The following is a 20,525-nucleotide window of genomic DNA, read 5'->3' as shown; positions in this document are numbered from 1 at the left end:
GTGAGCAGATCATTGTTGTTGTTTGGAATATAAGACAAAAGAGTACTGGTGCACGATAATTATCGGTCCGATAATAGGAATTATGACGTCATCCTGATAAATCCAATAACATTATTAATAGGACCAATAATATGTACTGTGCTGGCACACTAGCATGGGAAAGCAGTTGACCATTTGCGGGGCATTGTTCCCACCTGCTGGTCAGAATAATTGGGTGCATCTATTTTTTGTTACAGTAGTTTGGTTCACATTACAAGCTCATTCATATACACATTGCGGTGTCTAGCGGTGGCATTGACAATCGTGAATGCTTTCTGTTACGTTTCCGCCTCGTAGTATTTTATGTTTACTATAACATTTGGATGTGCAACATGTGTTTATTTCTGTGGTGAAGGGTCATATGTACAGAACTTAATAAGTTGCTGGGTTATAGAAGCCAGCCAATGCTTTAGTAGCTCATGCTAGTGTGCTATGCTATACATATAATTAGAGATGTCATGATCGATCGGCATCCCGATCGATCGGGTCCGATCACGTCATTTTCAAAGTATCGGAATCGGCAAAAAAATATCGGCCATGCCTTTTTTTAATATATATATATATATATATATATATTTTTTTTTTTTTTAATTAAATCGTTTTCTAATTGTATTTAACGTTACAGACATAATATGTTACACTCATCCAGAGTCTTTAGTTTAGGCTTAAGGTAGGGTTATCAAATTTATCCCGATAACGGCGGTAATTAATTTTTAAAAAAATGTATCACGTTAAAATATTTAACGCAATTAAAGCATGCACTGCACGACCCACTCACGCATTATCGCGCTCAATCTGTAATGGCCCCGTTTTACCTATATAGAGAGATAAAAGGCAGCGTAAAATGAGTAGAGTGAATTTTGGCAGCCTTTGGAGCCTTTTTTTAATTGGCTAAAGCCTTATAATCCCTCTCCCTACGATTAGAAATATCATGGGAAGCAATGTGGGGAAGCAAGGTGGCAAATGATCTTTTTCTTAACACCTTATGTTATTTGCCAACGCAGAGAAGATATATCAATTGGTAGCACTACGCACAGTCATGGTTCCACTTCCCATCATGCATTTGGGCATGGCAGCAGTATCATTTACTGAAAGCTGGACAAATACACTCGATGGCAATATTTAGTCACAATATACAAAGTCACAAGTCTTTCCATCCGTGGATCCCTTTCACAGAAAGAATGTTAATAATGTAAATGCCATCTTGAGGATTTATTGTCATAATAAACAAATACAGTATGTTGAATGTATATATTCGTCCGAGTTTTATTCATTTTTTTCTTAATACATTGCCAAAATGTATATGATCGGGAAAAATTATCGGGAATGATTGGAATTGAATCGGGAGCAAAAAAAAGCAATCGGATCGTGAAATATCGGGATCGGCAGATACTCAAACTAAAACGATCGGGAGCAAAAAAACATGATCGGAACAACCCTACATATAGTAGTTGTGTATATAAGTGTATTGTGCAGTTTGTTGTATATTGAGTATTGAATATGTGTATTTTTCTGTTGGACTTTCACAATATTAAGACGAGGGTCTTCCCATAAAAGCAAGAAAAGACCAGGCATTGTGGTTTATGGAAGTGCATTCATTTTTAGATGGCTGTCGGGCAGTGCAGAAGTGAAATGCACTGTTTTGTTCATGTCATTATGAAAAATCTGGTGAGATCAACGGCAAATCTATGTTGAATCCACCACTATTTTTTTTTGAAACCTCCAGGTGTTCAAAAAACTCAGGGTACACATTTAAAAAATTATATATCTATTATCGGTTATCGATATCGGTATCGGCTTTGAGGAGCAGGAAGTTATCGATATCGGTATCGGTTCCAAAAAATGGATTTGTGCACCCCGACAAAAGAGCATCTCCATACTAACTTGCAGTTCAAATTAAATGTTTGTTTTTGGAATTGGATTTTATTAAATGAATTTCCCCATTTAAAACAAAACAAAACAAAACAAAAAAACAACTTATGCTCCAGTACAACATATATGTTTTTGTTCTACTTCGTTTTAAATTTTTTGGCCAATGCAACTAATACTCTCCAGAGTGACATTGACTGAAAAAGTATGTTTTTTTTGTTTTTTGGTTTGTTTTGGTTTTAAGTTTGTTTTTGGTTTTATTTTTATCTGACAGGGTACTCTTAAGTTGGTTTCTTTCATTCACGACAAAAACTTGAAATTATTATTTTTTTGGGATAAAATACGTGAAAAAGCAAAATAAATGAATGAATGAATTAATTTTAAAAACTGAAACTACAAAAAACATAAACCCCCCAAATATTACCAAAAAAACAAGCAAACCAGAAAATAAATTGGAAAAAAAAAAAATCAATTTTGACTGAGAGGGCAAATAACCATTCAAAAAAAAAATGCAAAAATAAAACAAAAAAAAACAAAAAAAACAAAAACAAAAAAACTGTAGGGAAAAAAATGGAAAAACCACAAAAAACCTACCAAAAAATAAATAAATAAAAATGGCAAAGTTAAATGTTGATTTTTCCATTTTAGTCATTAAAAGGCCCTCATTGGCCATGAGTGGCTCACTAGACGTCCAACCCATCTTGATGGAAGAGGCAAATGAACATTCAAAAAAAAAAAAAACCTGAAAAACGCCAAACTGGAAAAACCACAAAATAACCCGAAAAAAACCAAAACCAGTTAAAAGAAAAAATAAAATAATTAAATCGTCATTATAGGCCACTCGTTGGCTGACATTGACAACGCTCCTAGTCAATATGAATTGGACGTCTAGCGCCGTCAATGGCAGACATGGAGTTAAATGAGAGCTAATCGTTATTTCAGTGGACAAATAGAAAATATTATTGAGGCAGTGTTCATACAGTGCGTTGGTGGGGATCACGTCCCAGAAACATAAATGGTCGGCTACGCTTTCTTTCTGTTTATAGAGCGAAGTATGTGCATGTGTGACTACAAGCTCTACGCACGTGAGCACGCACGTACCTTTGGGGTTGAACTCTGCGGGGAAGGAAGAGAAGAAGAAGAAAACGAGAAGACGTTACACAGATGACAGAAGAAGCAGATGTTCCACTCGGACGCGTTTCGTTCCCACGCTCACCGCAATTCAGTGCACGTGTTCGCTTGTACAGATAAACGCACAGTACAGACAATATTCTCTGATTTTTTTTTTTTTTATCCTTGATGCTGAATCAAAATTAGACATCATGAAAGAAAGGAAGCAATGATCACTCTACATAAAAATTCACAGTCCTAACTCTGCTTATTGCATCATTTCTGTCAGTCCAGTACCGAGACTGAGCTGCGAGAGGCAGAACAGTGCCACAGGGCATCGAAATACCAAGAAGAAGAAAAAATCCAATTGTTTAGAGTCTACTTTTGTACCTGTGGGCGTGCTGTAAGACAGGGTGATGTCGCCGCTGAGGTCAGCAGGTGGGTAGCGACCGTTCAGGAAGGCTGAAAAGACCACGGAGGTGGACGAGCCCACACCTGCGGAACATACGCCAACATAATCATGTTCATTGACTAAATTCAATAATAGAAACTAGAAACTGCAATTTCTGGAGAAATTACTTCTGGTCTTTGCCGTGTGGAGATATAGATCTTAGCCCCGCCCAGGTTGGTTTGGGGACAATATCAGGTCACTTCCTGTTGATTTTGGGACATTTATGGGGCGTGGGCTGATCATATCAGGTCATTTGGGAACATTTGAGAGGCGTGGCCTGATCATATATGGTCATTTGGAAACATTTAGGGGTGTGACCTGGTCATTTCAGGGCATTTGAGGGCGTGGCCTATTCATGTCAGGTCTTATACGCATAGTGCACGAGAATACATTTTTCAAGTGCGTACAGTCTTAATGCTAAAGGTAGACGCTATTGTATAAACACTACGCATAGACTTCCCCATCAGTTGACAAGACAACTCCTACAAACATTGTGCCAAGCCTTCCCATTGGGACCAAGGCAGAGCTTAGTTGGCTTTGAAGGAATCTGACCTTCTAACCGAACCGCCGGAGCCGCGCCAGCCGAACCGCCGGACCCGCGCTGGCGCAGCTCCAACAACCCGGGCCGACGGGGCCCCAGCAATCTGGCCAGAAGGGCAAACTCCGCGCGTTCATCTTTGTCTTAACCCTTTGTACTGACTCCATTTTGAAAGGTTTAAAGGGATCCTCTATTTTTAAGACAAGTAATTCTTAAAAGATCAATGTTAGTATGAGTTATAATAATTTGATATTAAAACCCTCTTAATGTTTTTGTTTTAATAAAGTTTGTGAAATTATTTTAAGTGATAGGTCGCCATTCTTGTTACGTTGCAGTGCGTGACGTCACTGGTCCCGTTGCCGAAATTCCAGCGTGTCACTCGTTAGCTTTCCCAACATGTCGTCAGTTCTACCCTTCCTATATCAACCAGATCTGAAAAGTGAAGCGCAGGACAGCACTGTCGGTCATTCACAAGACAAGCTTCAGGGAAAAATGCGTGCAGCAAATACCTGATAAGACAAAAGTTGGGCAAAACTGGTGATGCGAGAGTGTATTCTATTTGGAACTCCGGTTGGGAGCGAGAGTGTATGCTGTTTGGAACTCCGGTTGGCAGCGAGAGTGTATGCTGTTTGGAACTCCGGTTTTATTAGCAGATATTCAAGGTAAGCATATTGCGTTTTCAAACTTATCCCAATATAATTAAGTAGATTGTTAGCATCCAGGGCTGTCGTGTGCTTTACATACAGTACAGGCCAAAGAGCACACCTTGTGTAATCCATGTCTTGTACATTGTAACGCGTGGTAGCTAGGATACGTGTATAAAAGTACCAAAAAGGGGAGAAGCTTCCACTATGCACATTTATTCACAAAAAAATACTATTTCCACCTTGACCACTCTACACTCGGGAGCTCAGCAGTAAGCAAACACGCGTTCCCTGAAGAACGCCAACATTCTTGTGAGGTCCACGTCAGAGTCACTGTCGTCACTGTAGCGTGCCATAGTCCTTTAATTATTTAGTATGATTTGGGGAAAACTCCCATGAAGAACAGTCAAAATAAAAGATGGCAATACTAATCCAAATCCGCGTTTTTTACTCACTCGAAGATCCAGGAATTAGACCAATCCCATGGCAATGTCGCAGCCGTCGATTCCACAAAATAGACTGATTCGAAAAGTCGCTGTGGGACCGACGAATCAAAAAAATGTACAGATCTGAAACCAATATTGCAGACGTGGTGGGAACGTCGGATCCAGAAAATAGACGGATCCCTTACTTGACTGAGGATCCAGGAAAAATGTTTGGGCGCCAGTTGTAATGTGTGGTGGGTAGGGTACGTGCATACAGGGACCAAAAAGGGGGAGAAGCTTCCACTTATGCACATTTATTCACTAAAAATAATAATTCCACCTTGACCACTCACTTCACTCCCCTTGTTTCCATTTGACTGGAAATTGCATCCAAAAGCAGCACATCGTGGCATTTTACTTCGCGAGTTTAGGCAGCAATAAGCAATTGTTGAACACGAAAGATCCCAATTATGTCATCACTGCGAGCCCGCAAACCATAGGCCCAACTAACGGTCAAAATATGGACTAAATATTATAAAATATTGCCATTGATTTAACATTTTATGTGTTTCTAACAACATATTTTAGTACAAGAGAACAATTGTGGTTTATTAGAGCCTACATGTATTTAAGTTAGAGGATCACTGTTAGTGTGTATCGAGTAGTAGAACATAGTATTTATTCAGGCAATGATGTTTTCAGATTAAAAAGTAATTAGGTTCGCTACAACAAAGCCTTCTAGAGAAGTCCACTGCTTTAAGATGGCGCCTGTTTACTAGTGCGGGAAAGTCTGTCTACTCGCATCTAGTTCTTGGTATATGATCCAGCACGGCCGTTGTCTGTCATTTCACATCTAGTTCTAGATATATGTGAGATCTACTATAGCGGTATGTTGCCGTATGTTTTTAGCAACTAGCAACTGGGCGCTGTTTGTAGCGGCTGACGGCTGCGGTCAGGTATTATTGTTTTTTTTTTTTTATCTAGCGGCATGAGGTGAACATGATTTTTACTCTCAGTCCATTCCTCATTGCGTCCTGAAGACCGCGCTGTGTTTTATTTCCGCTTTACCTGGTATAATTCAATAATCGGAATTTGGATGTTTGTGAATCGCTCTCGAATCTTCCACGGCCGAATCGCGAATAATCTAAAAATCGGAAATTTCGCACTCCTCTAGTTGTTAAGCCTGCCCTGTGATATGGTGGAGCGTAGGTAGTTTTTTATTATTTTGATTTTACTGAAGGCTCCAGCTACAGTCACTGGTAAAGACAAGAAAATTCATAGTGTGCTACGTGTGTGGACATGTTTAACAGTGTCATTCGTATTAGCGTTTACTATAATACACAAAAAAAAGGAAAAAAAAATATCTTTGAAATATTCAATATGTTAAACTTTTTAAGTATATATCAAGTAGTAGAACATACTATTTAATCAGGCAATGATTTAAATAAAAAAAGAAATATGTGAATGTAAAGTAAAATAAATTAAGGGTCATTCAGGTCATTCCCCTGTCGACAGGCTTGACTGTAGGAGTAAATGTGTGCGGAAACAAAACGTGAAGTGGGGATTTCTCCGTGACCTTCTTTCACCCAGTTTGCGCTAACTCGGGAAAAGCGGACTTTTTGTGGGAATTTTTGGGCGCGGTAAGTGTGTCGGCCTTGGTCCTTTAAGGTGCGGTGACCCCTTCGCCGCTGGCCGTTGCCTGCCTGGCATTCACTCTTTCAGCATGGGGCTTTTAACCCCGGCGCCCCGCAGGTCAAACAGTTCGGACGGTTTTAAGTGCTTTAAGTGTTCCCAGGCCCATTAGAAGCAACAAACACATGGAGAGACGCGCAGGTAATCCCTGTCGCTCTCTCTTTGCTCGTCGACTCGCTTGGCTTCCCGTCATCCACATCTGGACGGGTCCTTGTGACCCGCGGGCCCGTGTGGTCCGGCCGCCGGGCTCTCAGGGCCATTAAGCCATTAACGCCGACAAGAGTACAAACAAACGCACAAAAGGTGACCACCAGAGTGCAAGTCGCCTCCTTGACCTCCGCAATTGTGTCGTCCTCGCTTCTGTTTGCGCAACCCTTGCAGGGAGGGTTGTAGGAATGTTTACTATGAAACAGAGTTTGTATTGAAGGCTAAATAATTACCTGCCATTGACAGCGTTAGACGTCCAATCCATTTTGACTGGTAGGGGCGAATGAACATTCGTTTAATGTTAGTTTAACACCAGTAATGTAGAGTATAACTTCGAGGTAAGCACATTTTCTGTGGGGCCTCCTGCTCAAATCGCAACCGTCATTGATTGACAGCTCGGAATGAGCAAACACATTGCATACATGTTGAAATGATAAACAACCCACAGCCAAAAAAAACTCAAACAGAGCGTGCGATGACATTTTTCTTGATATATGAAGCCTGCAGACAACGTGCGAGTGAAATAAATTGACTTTTTTTTTTTTTTTTTTTTTTACTTCAGATGAGAACATCTGCTCACATGTATGAAGTTTTGATGTATGGTGATAATGGATAGATTAAGAAAGGAATGGCTTTAAATAGCAGCCAATTCTAAATTTAAGGATCCTGTTTGTGACATCTAAGATTAATATTGCACTTCAATTCGGTGTAATGTTTCTTTTATTACCTCCGCCAGTAGGTGAAACTTGTGGAATCGGAAGTTATGCATTTGGTTCCATATGTATGCATGTAAATTTTAAGGTCATGATGTCAAAGGTCACAGAGGTCAGAAAAATTCATTTTGCGATACCTAATAATAAATAAAAAAAGGGATTATAATCACATTTGCAGGACATGCTTCTATTATGCTTCTATTACCCCAGATTGCATTTTGGGTAATCGGGTCAAAGGTCACAATGCAATAAAACAATAACGAAAAAGAGGTTATGATCAATTCTGGAATACATGGATATAATATTAACTGGAAGAGTCCATTAAATTTTAGGGTAAATGAGGTCAAAGGTCACAGAGGTCAGAAAGAGGAATTTTGTGATAAACAATCGTAAGAAATAAATGATTAGTAAACTTGCAGGGTATGTTTGTAATATGAGTCAGAAAAGGTAATTAAATATGGGGTTTATGAGGTCAAAGGTCATAGATATCAGAAAAGGAATTTCATGATCACTCAAGGGTGAATAAAGGCATTATCATTACATTTGCAGGATATGCTTGTATAATGAAATGAGTGAGGCGATTGCATTTTGGGGTAATGATGTCAATGGTCACAATGTGATAAATCAACGAAAAATGATTACGATCAATCTTGGAGGACATGTATGTAATATGAACTGGAAGAGTCAAATAAATTTTAGGCTAAATGAGGTCAAAGGTTACAGGGGTCAGAGAAAGGAACTTTATAATTACAAATAAGAAATAAAGAAAGAAAGGTATGGTAAGTAAACTTGCAGGGTATGATTGTACCAGAAGAGGGGGTTATGAGGTCAAAAGTCAGAGATTGGAAAAGGAATTTCGTGATCACTCGAAAATAATTAAGTCATTATTGTCACCGTTTCAGGGCATATTTTGAATATGAAATAAGGAGGTGATTACAATTTTGGGTAATAAGGTCAAAGGGCTTGAATAAATGAAGAAAAAAGATGATTTATTTTTAAACCGGTCCTGTTTGACACGGAGAATGGAAATCTGAGTATCCGATTGCTATGAACAGTTTTAATGTGATCAATCAACATCAAAGATGATAAATCTTGAAGGATGTACGTAATATGTAATATGACCTAGAAGAGTCGGTTAAATTTTGGGGTAAATGAAAAAGGTCAAGATGTTGTGATAAATCAATAACGAAAAATAGGTTATAATCAATATTGGAGGACATGTATGTAATATGAACTGGAAGAGTCAAATTTAAGGGTAAATGAGGTCAAAGGTCACAGGGGTCAAAAAAGGAATTTCGTGATAACCAATAATAAATAAAGGTATGATGAGTTAACTTGTAGGGTCCGTTTAATATGAGCCAGAAGAGGTGATTAATTTGGTGGGTTATGAGGTCAAAGGTCATAGATATCGGAAAAGGAATTTTTTGATCACTCAAAAAAGAATAAAGGCATTATTGTCACTCTTTCAGGACATATTTTGTATATGAAATAAAGGAGGTGAGTATAATTTGGGTTAGTAAGGTCAAAGGTCAAGATAAATGAAGGAAAAAGATGATAAAACTTGAAGGACGTATTTAATATAAACTGGAAGAGTCAATTATATTTTGGGTAAATGAGGTGAAAGGTCACAGATCAGAAAAGGAATTTTGCGATAACTAATAATAAGTAAAGGGCTTAATACCACACTTGCAGGACATATTTTAACATGAATCAAAAGTGGTGATTACATTTTGGGGTCATGAGGTCAAAGGTCAGGAAGGTCATAAAAGGGGTGGTGTAATAAATAAAGAACAAAAAAAATGATCAAACTTGCAGGATAAGTGTGTCATATAAACTAAAAATCAAATTTGCGGGTGATAAGGTCAAAGGTCACAAAGGTCGGAAAAGGAATTTTGCGAATACACAAGAACGAATCAAGGGATTATCAAATTACAGGATATTTTACAATATGAAACAGAAGAGGTGATTGCATTTTGGGGTCGTGAGGTCAAAGGTCGCAGAGGTTAGAAAATATATTTCACCTTTTACTTGAATAACTTTGTGAACCAAATTACTCTTTCATATGTTTTTTTTTGTATTTCTTCTTTGACAAATTTACCTCACGGGATGAATCTCTTCATCTCACTATCATGCCGCATTTTTTATTTTTTTTTAATAAAAGTCGAAATGAGGAAAACCTTTGCAAGGGATTAATGGAAGCGCTCCCATTATTACAGCTGCTTGAAGCAAATTGCGTTGTTTTTCAACCTATTGTCCAAAGTGTAACACAAGTACTCTCACATGTACAAGCATGCGAAACCCAAAGGATGAGAAAAATCTGCTGACAATTTGTCAGCCATGTTGTCCGTGCAGACGCACACACACACATGCAAACTGACCTAAAGGTTCGAGGACAAACTGGTCCTGAGTGACGGCAAGCGGAGGTTGAACTCCGACGATTAGTCTGGAAGAAGCCAGCACGCTGTTGGCTTTCACCGTCACCTGCGCGCATTTCCGAGGAAGACCAACATTAAACCGAATTTTCAAAAAAATCATCAAGAGTGATTCTGAACTCACCTTTACGTTCACCGAAGGAACAGGAAAGCCAGCCATGTCTTGGATCAAAGCTTGCTGCACAACCAGACATAAAAAAAGGATCAGATTTAATCTTGTCATGGGAAAACATGAGAAAAAAATAACACTACCAACAATATTTAGGCAGCTGGCGACAAAAGAGACTACACACATTTGTTAAAACGTCCAAATCAGGCCTAATTACAGGGTGTTCTTTGCCTCGAGGTGCCGTATTGAACTTCCAGTGAGCATTATGAGCGTGTAAGAACAATAACAGAGAATTTGACACCCACGCTAACCATTCACACCTAAAACCACTTAGCACTAACAAATTACATATAATAAAGCTCACTGAGATCCATTTGTTATCTATTAATTTGGGGATTATTTATTTATCCTTGTACGACATTTGGAAATGCTTCAAAAAGTCATCGTAAAACTAATCCCAACATTAAATATTCAGATATTTTTCCCTGTCGGCTTTTTCAGCTCCCCCTTCTTTCAAAAATTCACAGCGGGATCTTGCAAAATTGCAAGGTTTTGTCAAAAAGAGCCCCCTTCATTTCCAATAGGGAAAAAATGTCTGTCGTCTTACATTTTCTTATCATATTCACATAATTTACACGTAAACAAATTCAGGAAGTTAAGGAGCACAAAAGTTGCACAAAAACGTACAGTTCCAGCATAATTTGACAAAACCATCTCCATTTATTTCCAATGGGCAAAAACCTGACCTGATATCAATCTCCATTAGCAGTTATTATTTTTGACCCCGCCCCCCCAAATAAAATCCTTGAATTGTCCCAAAATCAACAGGAAGTGACCCAGAAATGCCCTAGAATCAACAGTAAAGACTAGAGACCAGACAAGACCAAGGCCAAACAAGACCAAGACCTAGACTAGAAACTGAACAAGAACGGAACCAAACAGAAATAAGAGAGAAACAGAACAGGAACAGAATAGAATAGGAACGGAACAGAATAGGAACAAAGTACGCATAGAGCAGAACAGGAACACAATAGCAATGGAACAGAACAGAACAGGAACAGAATAGTAATAAAGTACGAATAGAGCAGAATAGGAACAGAATAGCAATCGAACAGAATAGGAATGGAACATAGCATAAATGGAACAGAACGGGAATAGTAGAGAAACAGAATAAAACGGGAGCAGAATAGAATAGGAATGGAACAGAATAGGAACAGAGTACGAATAGAGCAGAACAGGAACAGAATAGAATAGGAACAAAGTAGGAATAAAGCAAAACAGGAACAGATTATAAAATAGAATAGCAATGGAACAGAACAGGAATAGTAGAGAGACGGAAGAGAACAGGGAAAGAACAGAATAGGAACAAAGTAGGGATAGAGCAGAACAGGAACAGAACAGAAAAGGAATGGAACAAAATAGAAACAGAATAGCAGCAAAGTAGGCATAGAGCAGAATAGGAACAGAATAGCAATGAAACAGAATAAGAATAGAATAGCAATTAACAGAACAGGAACAGGAATGGAACAGAAGAGAAATGAAACAGAATAGGAAGAGTAGAGAAACGGAACAGATCAGGAAGAGAATAGAATAGGAAAGGAACAGAATAGGAACGAAGAAAGAATAGAGTAGAATAGGAACAGAATAGGAATATAAACGGTACAGAATAGGAATAGAATAACAATGGAACAGAACAGGGACAGAATAGAATATGAACGGAACAGACTAGGAACAAAGCAGGGATCGAGCAGAACAGGAAAAGAATTGAAAAGGAACGGAACAGAGTAGGAATACAACAGCAATGGAACAGAATAGGAATACAAGAGGAATGGAACAGAGCAGAATAGGAACAGAATAGCAGCAAAGTGGGAATAGTGCAGAATAGCAACAGAATAGCAAAAAAGTGGGAATAGCGCAGAAAAGGAACAGAATAGCAATGGAAGAGAATAGGAATAGAACAGAACAGAAATGGAACACAACAGGAAGAGTAAAGAAACGTGACAGAACAGGAACGGAACAGAACAGGAAAAGTAGAGAAATGGAACAGAATAGGAACAAAGTAAGAATAGAGCAGAATAGGGGCAGAACAAGAATAGAACAGAAAGGGAAACGAGAACCAGAACAGGAATTGGAACAAGATGGAACAGAACAGAAAGGGACTCCAGTAGCAAAATTAAATCCGATGTGGCAAATGTCTTCATTTAATGAACTAATTTTTGTGATATAGTGCATGTCTCTGAGCAAGTACCGAGGGGATGTCCATGTTTGAAGACACGCACGCTGTCACTGTCACGTTCTCTTCATTTTCACCTTTTGGTAGAATGTCTGGAAAAAAAAAATCTCTTTTTAATCGTTTATTTTTTGGTAGTTGGTGCAAATCCCTCCAACCTTGCGTCCTGCTGGCCTCCCTGATGAACTTGTACAGCTGCTTCATCTCGGCGTCAGCCTGCTCGTAGTCCACCTCGCGGGCGTCCACCTTGGGCGTGGAGAAGAAGGACGGGTCGGTGCCCATGTAGGAGCACAGCAGGTGGCCGTCCCAACTCAGGCTCACCACGGCGCCCTTCAGATCCCTAGCGCCAAAGACAAAATGGCACCAGACGCAACATAACACATTTGTTTTGATTTGTAATACAATACCTATTAAAGATTTTTGGTCACTTCGTATTCATTTAGGGGCACTTGACATTTTTGATGTGTAAAAGATATCAATTGGACAAAAAATGGGAGCGAGATAATGATAAATTTTGTAATTTCAAAATGTTAATGTTTTTGCCATTGGAAATGAATGAGGATATTTATGTAGAGTATGTATGTATGTACAAACGTTAGAGTCGAAATCAAATGAGGGCCTGCATCGCATTATTTATTTAAACTAGGGCTGTCAAAATTATCGCGTTAACGCGCGGTAATTAATTTTTTTAATTAATCACGTTAAAATATTTGAAGCAAATAACGCACATGTCCCGCTCAGACAGTATTCTGCCTTTTGGTAAGTTTTACAGCACAGCAAGGCTTTTTGTGCTGTCCAACAGCGAACTCTTGTGGTCGCTTTGCGACATGGTTTATTGTTTTCTTGACACTGACAGTTCAATATGGCTGCACGACGTCTCGGGCTGACGCCCACGTTGTAATGTTCAGGCATGAAAATGGGTCAGGGGTTAAAAAGGTGAGAAAGGTGTGGAGGAAATATGTTCCGGCGTTCTGCCAAAATGTCCGCCGTTGGCAAAACGTCCTACATGTGGCGAATTTGACCATTTTAATTTTTCACATAAGGCTTAATATTCGAGTTAACGGGGGTTTAATTAGTTGAAGGAGTTGAATTTAACCACCATTGACTCGCGCTAGCTTAGCCACTCCGGAGCCCTGAAACTAACAAATAACTGTCAAACTGCACAGAATTTGTTCAAATCATTTCCAACGACTAATTAAACCCCGGCAAACTCAAAGATTAAGCCTAATGTAAAAAATTCTGAACTTCCCCTTTAAAATAAAGACTATTGAATATGGCCCTTAAACTGTTGTCTATAAAAGTTTTAGAGCAATAAAACAAACAACACAAATGAATAAAATGAACAGGAATCCTTCAAAGTATTTCATAATGGGTCCAAATTATTTTTCCAACAGATCATGTGACTATAGAACCTTAGAGACAGCCGTTTGCATTGCTTAGCCAAAACTACAGCTGAGGAGGCAAGATGGATATTTAGAATTTCTTTAAACCTAAGCTTTCAAAACCCTCAACAACAACTGAGCTTGAACCGAGGACTGAGCACGAGCAGCATCAAAAAGTCCTGGCTGTCGTGTTACCTGTTGTGCTGTAATTCCAAGTGGTGCTTGAATTGGATGCTTATAGCGGTGGACAGTCTTTTTGAGCCAGCGCAAAGTTTGCAGCGCACGGAGATATTTTTGTTATCTTTACTGGACAAAAATGTGAAGTAATGGCTGTGTTTCCAGTGTGCAAATGCAGCCGTTTGTAGTATATCTCCTGCCTATTTCATTGCATCCTGGCGAGGTAGCAAGGCTATGTTGTTTTGGCCGCAAACTCCCAGCGCTCACGCATCATGGTAATACACGTGACCCTTTTTGTTCCATCCCCGATTAAAAAATGTGACGTGATGTCACTCCCATGACTACAGTATTCTTCATTCTACACACATTATGGGGCAATAACAAAATAGTAACGCACAGGCATCAAGGAAAGTAATTTTACTCAGATTACTGATTTAGAAAAATGAACGCGTAAGATTGTTCTTTACTGAAAGAAAGTAATCAGATTAGTTACGCATTACGATACCGCGTTATTGACAACACTGCTTTTATATTACCGTTAAATACACAAGCTTGACGCTACCTTAACGGGAGCTATTTTTTCACCGGACGCTCCGGCAGTGTTCAATGCAAGCTGCAACGAACGGCAGTAACTTTGTCATACCACAAAATATGAAAACGTAAACCATTACTCACTAAATTCAATATGCTGGCAAATGCATTCATCTAAAAACAATTGGGAGTGATACTTTACCTCCTCCAGCGAATGTGAATTTGTGCTTAGTACAAGATCATCTGTCGCAATTAGCGATCTTTGACGCTCTTTTTTTTTTTTTCCCTCCCCGCATACAAACTTGTTTTTCTCTCAGCGGCTGTGATTAACCTCAATGAAGTTGCTGTCCTAGCTAAGCCTTGCCTATCATTCGTCTTTGTAAGTTTTTAGTAACTTTGTGTATTGAATTTGAAAGGAAAATGTGTGTTTTGTTTTTGACGAACTTTTTCATGAAGCTAAACTGTTGAAGCTACTCACATGTGGAAAAATACGAGTGTACAACGTTTTAAATGTATTCATTTGGTATATTTCAGTTACCACGATTTGAGAGATCAATAAATTGAAGAATTTACGCCTTGCGATTGGAGTGCTTGTTTTTGGGTTTGCTGGAATAGCGTCACTGACACACGCAGCATCAAACAGGGGAAGGGGTAAGCGCTGCCGCGCCAAGCTAATTCTGGCTGCATTTTCGACACATGAAAAATAACGAATACGTACTACTGTATGATGGAAAATTTTAGTGGTTTTGTAACCGCGACGTTTTCATAGCATGGTAATCCGTGAAGGTAACTGGCACATGTCTACAAACGACACCCCCCCCCCCCCCTAAAAAATTTTTCTCCTCGGATCTACACGATTCACGTAGGTCATCCTTTTTGACTTCAAAACGGCGAATTTCGCCGAAAGGTGAGAGATTTTCATGCCTGAATGTTGTGCTTATATGATCCTTGGGCAAGATTTGTCCGTAAGTATGGTTGTTGTAAAGAATGTGCATATTGTGTTAGTAAGCGAAATGTTATATTTTTTGTATGAGACACTTTTTGTTTATGTTTAGTGAACCTGTATAGCGTGCTAAGCTAACGTTGTTGCTAATGCAATGCTTGTGTACTTTTTTTTTTGTAGTTTTACGACGGTTTAAAGAGGACAATGGTTTGAGGCCATTTTATTAATAAATCAGATGAAAAAGGAAGAAGTCTGATTATTAAGGCGTTGTTCACTAGCTGTCTAGCTTTGGAAAAAGTAGACGCTTTGGAGTGAGGACAGCATAGACAGATTTAAAGAGTATGTAGCGGCAAAGGGGGTGTGAGACATCAATAGAACCGTTATGTGCCAAGATAACAAATATTGATAAAGTTAAAAAAAATCAATCACATTAATGAGCAATTATCGAAAATAGATCGAAAATGACGAACATTTCCGAAATTGTTCCGGAAACAGCCGAATGGGGCGGAGACGTCACGACAAGTGATTGACAGTCGAGGCGGAGCCAGGTGCCATTGTTTTTTAATGACGAGAGAGTAGCGTTGGGGTTTGTTTGACCAAAACATCACAAAAATGGTTCAAAACTGCTGTGCTATGTGGTGTACAAATAGTTATTTATCGGAATATAGTATCCATGAGTTCCTGAACGCGAAATAAAAAGCTGGACTACACAGACAATGGGTAAAGTTCGTCCGTGCAAAGAGGGCTAATTTTCTAGACACTGCCTCCGGCACGCTTTTCTGCGGTGTGCATTTTCCACCTGAAAGCTTCTCGAACTATGGACAAGAGAAATCGGGTTTTGCTAAAAGATTGCTGCTCAAAGGAGATGCGGTGTCGACCATACAGGCCACCTATCAAGAAAGAGGACGATGACTGGTAAAGGAGGCTAAAGCTAAGCAAAGGAGGGGAGCAGCCAAGCTTGAAATGGCCAGAGTGAGTACTCTTTTATAATAAAAAAAAAATGTCACGCATTGGATACAGGACTGGACACATGTATAAGTTATCGTTCGTAAAATATATAGAACAAATCCTCTGATCCCATTCATATTTGTGTTTGTTGGCAGAGCGAAAAGCTATGATAAATGATAATTATTCTATGCATTCCTTTATTTTGCAGTCACGGTGTATCAGCTTCACAAATAGAAATGCAAAACAAATCATTGGTGTTTCCCACAGGATCTGCTGCCGATGTTTCATCAGTGTCATTGCTCCCCTCAATGACTGTTTCATTACGCTGCATTGGCGTTCGTTTGGGCTCAAATTGGTAACCTAAAACACCGATTAAAGCTTCGTAACTCTCCTCGTCACCATTAGATGAACATTCGTTACGTCCTTCTACGTCGGATTCGTCGCTGAAACTAGAAACGAAATTGTCTGCCATCATCGCCGCCATTCAGTATTAAAGCACTGAGCCTTTTTCTTGTTGAAGAAACAATTCTGAATTCTCTTTTATTGACAACGAGGGGTGTTTCTTCATGAGGGAACCTGGAATATGTGCAGGACGAACACAATGCATCAGCATAAACAGCTCAAAACACCTCTAATTCTCCCCTCACTAGAAGAAATTATATTGATGCAGACAGGCGCTGCCCCCATAGTGGCCGGTCGCACTCTCTTCACTTGTCGTGACATCACGCACACAATCTGCCAGATCTCGGGCGCCGGTCGTTTTAGCTTGACAATCGAGCCAAATTTCTCTCATTTTCTTGTAATTACACGAAGTGGCATGATATGAATACAAAAGGCATGCGTTTATGGATAAATGATGGAATATTAAAATTTCCCAGGGCACTACATACCCTTTAAATGACAGTAGAGTGAAATGCCCACTACAGTCCTTATGTACCGTATGTTGAATGTATATATCCATCTTGTGTCTTATCTTTCCATTCCAACATTTTACAGAATATATGTATAATTTACAGAAAAATATGGCATATTTTATAGATGGTGTGAATTGCGATTAATTAATTTTTAAGCTGTAATTAACTCGATTAAAAATTTTAATCGCTTGACAGCCCTAATATAAACGTTTGGATGTTGGAATGGTGCGAATCGGTCAAAGGGTGTGGGGGGGAAAATATTATATGAGGGGAGCACTATTATGGGGACAAATCCTATTTCATTTTTACATATGTCAAATTCATCCAATGTTTCCTGACAGAACAAAAATGGGAAAAGAGAGCAGCAGGAAATGCTAAGTGATGCAATAACGTGTTTTAACGGATTGAGTGAGTGTGTGTTAAATGGTTGCAGATGTGTCGTATTTCCAGACCAACACACACATAACACACACAAACGCGAGGGTGGCGGGGTTCAGGTTGAGGCTCCGCACCTGCGTAGGAGGAAATCGCCAGCGTTAAAATGTCGGCTTTAACTGCTGCGGAAACACACTCACGCACGCAGCCGATTGTGACGGAAACACTAACGCAGAAGGCCCATTTTGTCCACGGTGGGATGCTACCTCCCACTGCCGCTGATGTTGAACGCAAGCAAAGACACCAAAGAACCCAGGTTGGCAGGTGTTGAGATAATTTTGGATAGATTTATTATACAGTGGTATGAAAAAGTATCTGAACCTTTTGGAACTTCTCACATTTCTGCATAAAATCACCATCAAATGTGATCTGATCTTTGTCAAAATCACACAGATGAGAAAACAGTGTCTGCTTTAACTAAAACTACCAAGACATTAATAGGTTTTCGTATTTTAATGAGGATAGTATGCAAACAATGACAGAAGGGGGAAAAATAAGTAAGTGAACCCTCTGCCTAAGGAGACTTAAAGAGCAATTGAAACCAATTTTACCAAACATTTTAAGTCAGGTGTGTGCCCAATCACTGATGAGTGGTTTAAAGCTGCCCTGCCCACTATAAAACGCACACCTGGTAAGAAATGTCTTAACTAGAAGCATTGTCTGATGTGCATCATGGCTCGGTCAACAGAGCTATCTGAAGACCTGCGATCAAGAAGTGTTGATTTGTATAAAGCTGGGAAAGGATACAAAACCATCTCTAAAAGTCTGGATGTTCATCAAACGACAGTCAGAGAAGTCGTCTACAAATTGAGAGAATTTGGCACTATTGCTTCTCTCCCATGGAGTGGCTGTCCTCCAAAGAGTTCAGCGCAGAATACCCAGAGCGGTTAAAAAAAAAATCTAGAGTGTCTGCTAACGACTTACAGATATCACTGGCACAGTCCAATAGCTCTGTGCACACATCAACTATATGTAAAACTATGGCCAAGAATGGTGATCATGGGAGGACTCAACTCCGGTTTATAAAAACATCGTTGCAAGTTTCATGTTCGCAAAAAGGCACTTGGACACTCCACAGAAGTTTTGGCAAAATATTTTGTGGACTGATGAAACCAAAGTTGAATTGTTTGGGAGAAACACACAACGTCATGTGTGGAGGAAAAATGGAACAGCTCACCAACATCAACACCTCATCCCCACTGTGAAGCATTGTGGAGGGAGCATCATGATTTCGGGCTGTTTTGCTACCTCAGGGCCTGGACAACTTGCAATTATTAATGGAAGAATGAATTCAAACGTTTATCAGGATGTTTTGCAGGGAAAACTGAGAACGTCTGTTAGACAATTGAAGCTAAAAAGAGGATGGATCCTGCAAGAAGACAAGGATCCAAAAGTCGGATGTAAATGAACTTCAGACTTGAACCCCATTGAGTTGTTGTGGGATGACCTAAAGACAGCGATTCATGCCACACATTCCTGGAATCTGACTGAACTACAGCAGTTTTGTAGAGAAGAATGGACTAAGATTACAGTGTATCACAAAAGTGAGTACACCCCTCGCATTTCTCCAGATATTTAAGTATATTATTTCATGGGACAACACTGACAAAATTACACTTTGACCCAATGAAAAGTAGTCTGTGTGCAGCTTATATAATAATTTATTTTCCCCACAAAATAACTCAAAATATAGCCCTTAATATTTAAACCCCTGGCAACAAAAGTGAGTACACCCCTTAGAAACTAAGTAAATCCCTAAATGTCCAAATTGAGTACTGCTTGTCATTTTCCCTCGAAAATGTCATGTGACTCGTTACAGGAGTTCTTTCAGCATTGCTGCAGAGATTGAAGAGGTGGGGGGTCAGCCTGTTAGTGCTCAGACCATACGCCGCACTCTACATCAACCTGGTGTGCATGGGTGTCACCCCAGGAGGAAGCCTCTTCTAAAGACAGTACACAAGAAAGCCCAGTTTTCTCACACTGGGCCCTACATTATGCTGCAAAATTTGTTGGTGGTTTTCAGACTTCATAATGCCATGCACACGGCCATGCAGTCCAGTGCCAGAGGCAGCTAAGCAACCCCAAAACATCAGGGAACCTCCACCATGTTTGACTGTGGGGACCGTTTTCTTTTCTTGAAGGCCTCGTTTTTTTCCTGCAAACTCGGTGTTGATGCATTTCCACAAAAAGCTCTACTTTTGTCTCATCTGACCAGAGAAAATTCTTCCAAAACGTTTTTGGCTTTCTCAGGTAAGTTTTGGAAAGCTCCAGTCTGGCTTTTTAATGTCTCTGGGTCAGAAGTGGGGTCTTCCTGGGTATCCTACCATAGAGTCCCTTTTCATTCAGACGCCGCCGGATAGTACGGGTTGACACTATTGTACTCTCGGACTGCAGGACAGTTTGAACTTGTTTGGATGTTAGTCGAGGTTCTTTATCCAGGATCTGTACAATCTTTCGTTGAAATCTCTCGTCAATTTTTCTTTTCCGTTCACATCTAGGGAGGTTAGCCACAGTGCCATGGGCTTTACACTTAATGATGACACTGCGCACTAGAGGTGGGAATTTTTGGGCACCTAACGATTCGATTACGATTCAGAGGCTCCGATTCGATTATAAATCGTTTACTGATGCCCCACCCTCCCCTCTTTTAATGTTTTGTACATTACTTCCAAAATTGTTTTTAAAAAATCCTCTCTGGCAAAACCAAACTACTATTTTAGCAGTTTTAACAGTTAA

The 20,525-nt window shown here is 39.5% G+C and overlaps 1 protein-coding gene across 3 annotated transcripts in view; it reads right to left on the bottom strand.

Annotated features, from left to right (window-relative positions):
- The window catches only part of LOC130914459 (protein PTHB1-like), a 233,758-nt gene that overhangs the window by 167,225 nt on the left and 46,008 nt on the right, over positions 1-20,525 (bottom strand). For 2 of the 3 annotated variants that reach the window (XM_057833669.1, XM_057833671.1), the window contains exons 10-15: positions 12,618-12,799; positions 12,478-12,554; positions 10,245-10,298; positions 10,067-10,169; positions 3,409-3,513; positions 3,010-3,024 (exon numbers count right to left, since the gene is read on the bottom strand). In XM_057833669.1, coding sequence (XP_057689652.1) covers positions 3,010-3,024; positions 3,409-3,513; positions 10,067-10,169; positions 10,245-10,298; positions 12,478-12,554; positions 12,618-12,799 — 536 coding nt within the window. The remainder of the gene's footprint in view (positions 1-3,009; positions 3,025-3,408; positions 3,514-10,066; positions 10,170-10,244; positions 10,299-12,477; positions 12,555-12,617; positions 12,800-20,525) is intronic. The other variant, XM_057833670.1, reaches the window with a different exon arrangement.

The sequence above is a fragment of the Corythoichthys intestinalis genome, chromosome 4 (assembly GCF_030265065.1).
Source record: "Corythoichthys intestinalis isolate RoL2023-P3 chromosome 4, ASM3026506v1, whole genome shotgun sequence".
Classification (NCBI taxonomy): domain Eukaryota; kingdom Metazoa; phylum Chordata; class Actinopteri; order Syngnathiformes; family Syngnathidae; genus Corythoichthys; species Corythoichthys intestinalis.
The sequence above is the reverse complement of the archived record's forward strand: the minus strand, read 5'-3'. Positions and strand labels throughout refer to the sequence as shown.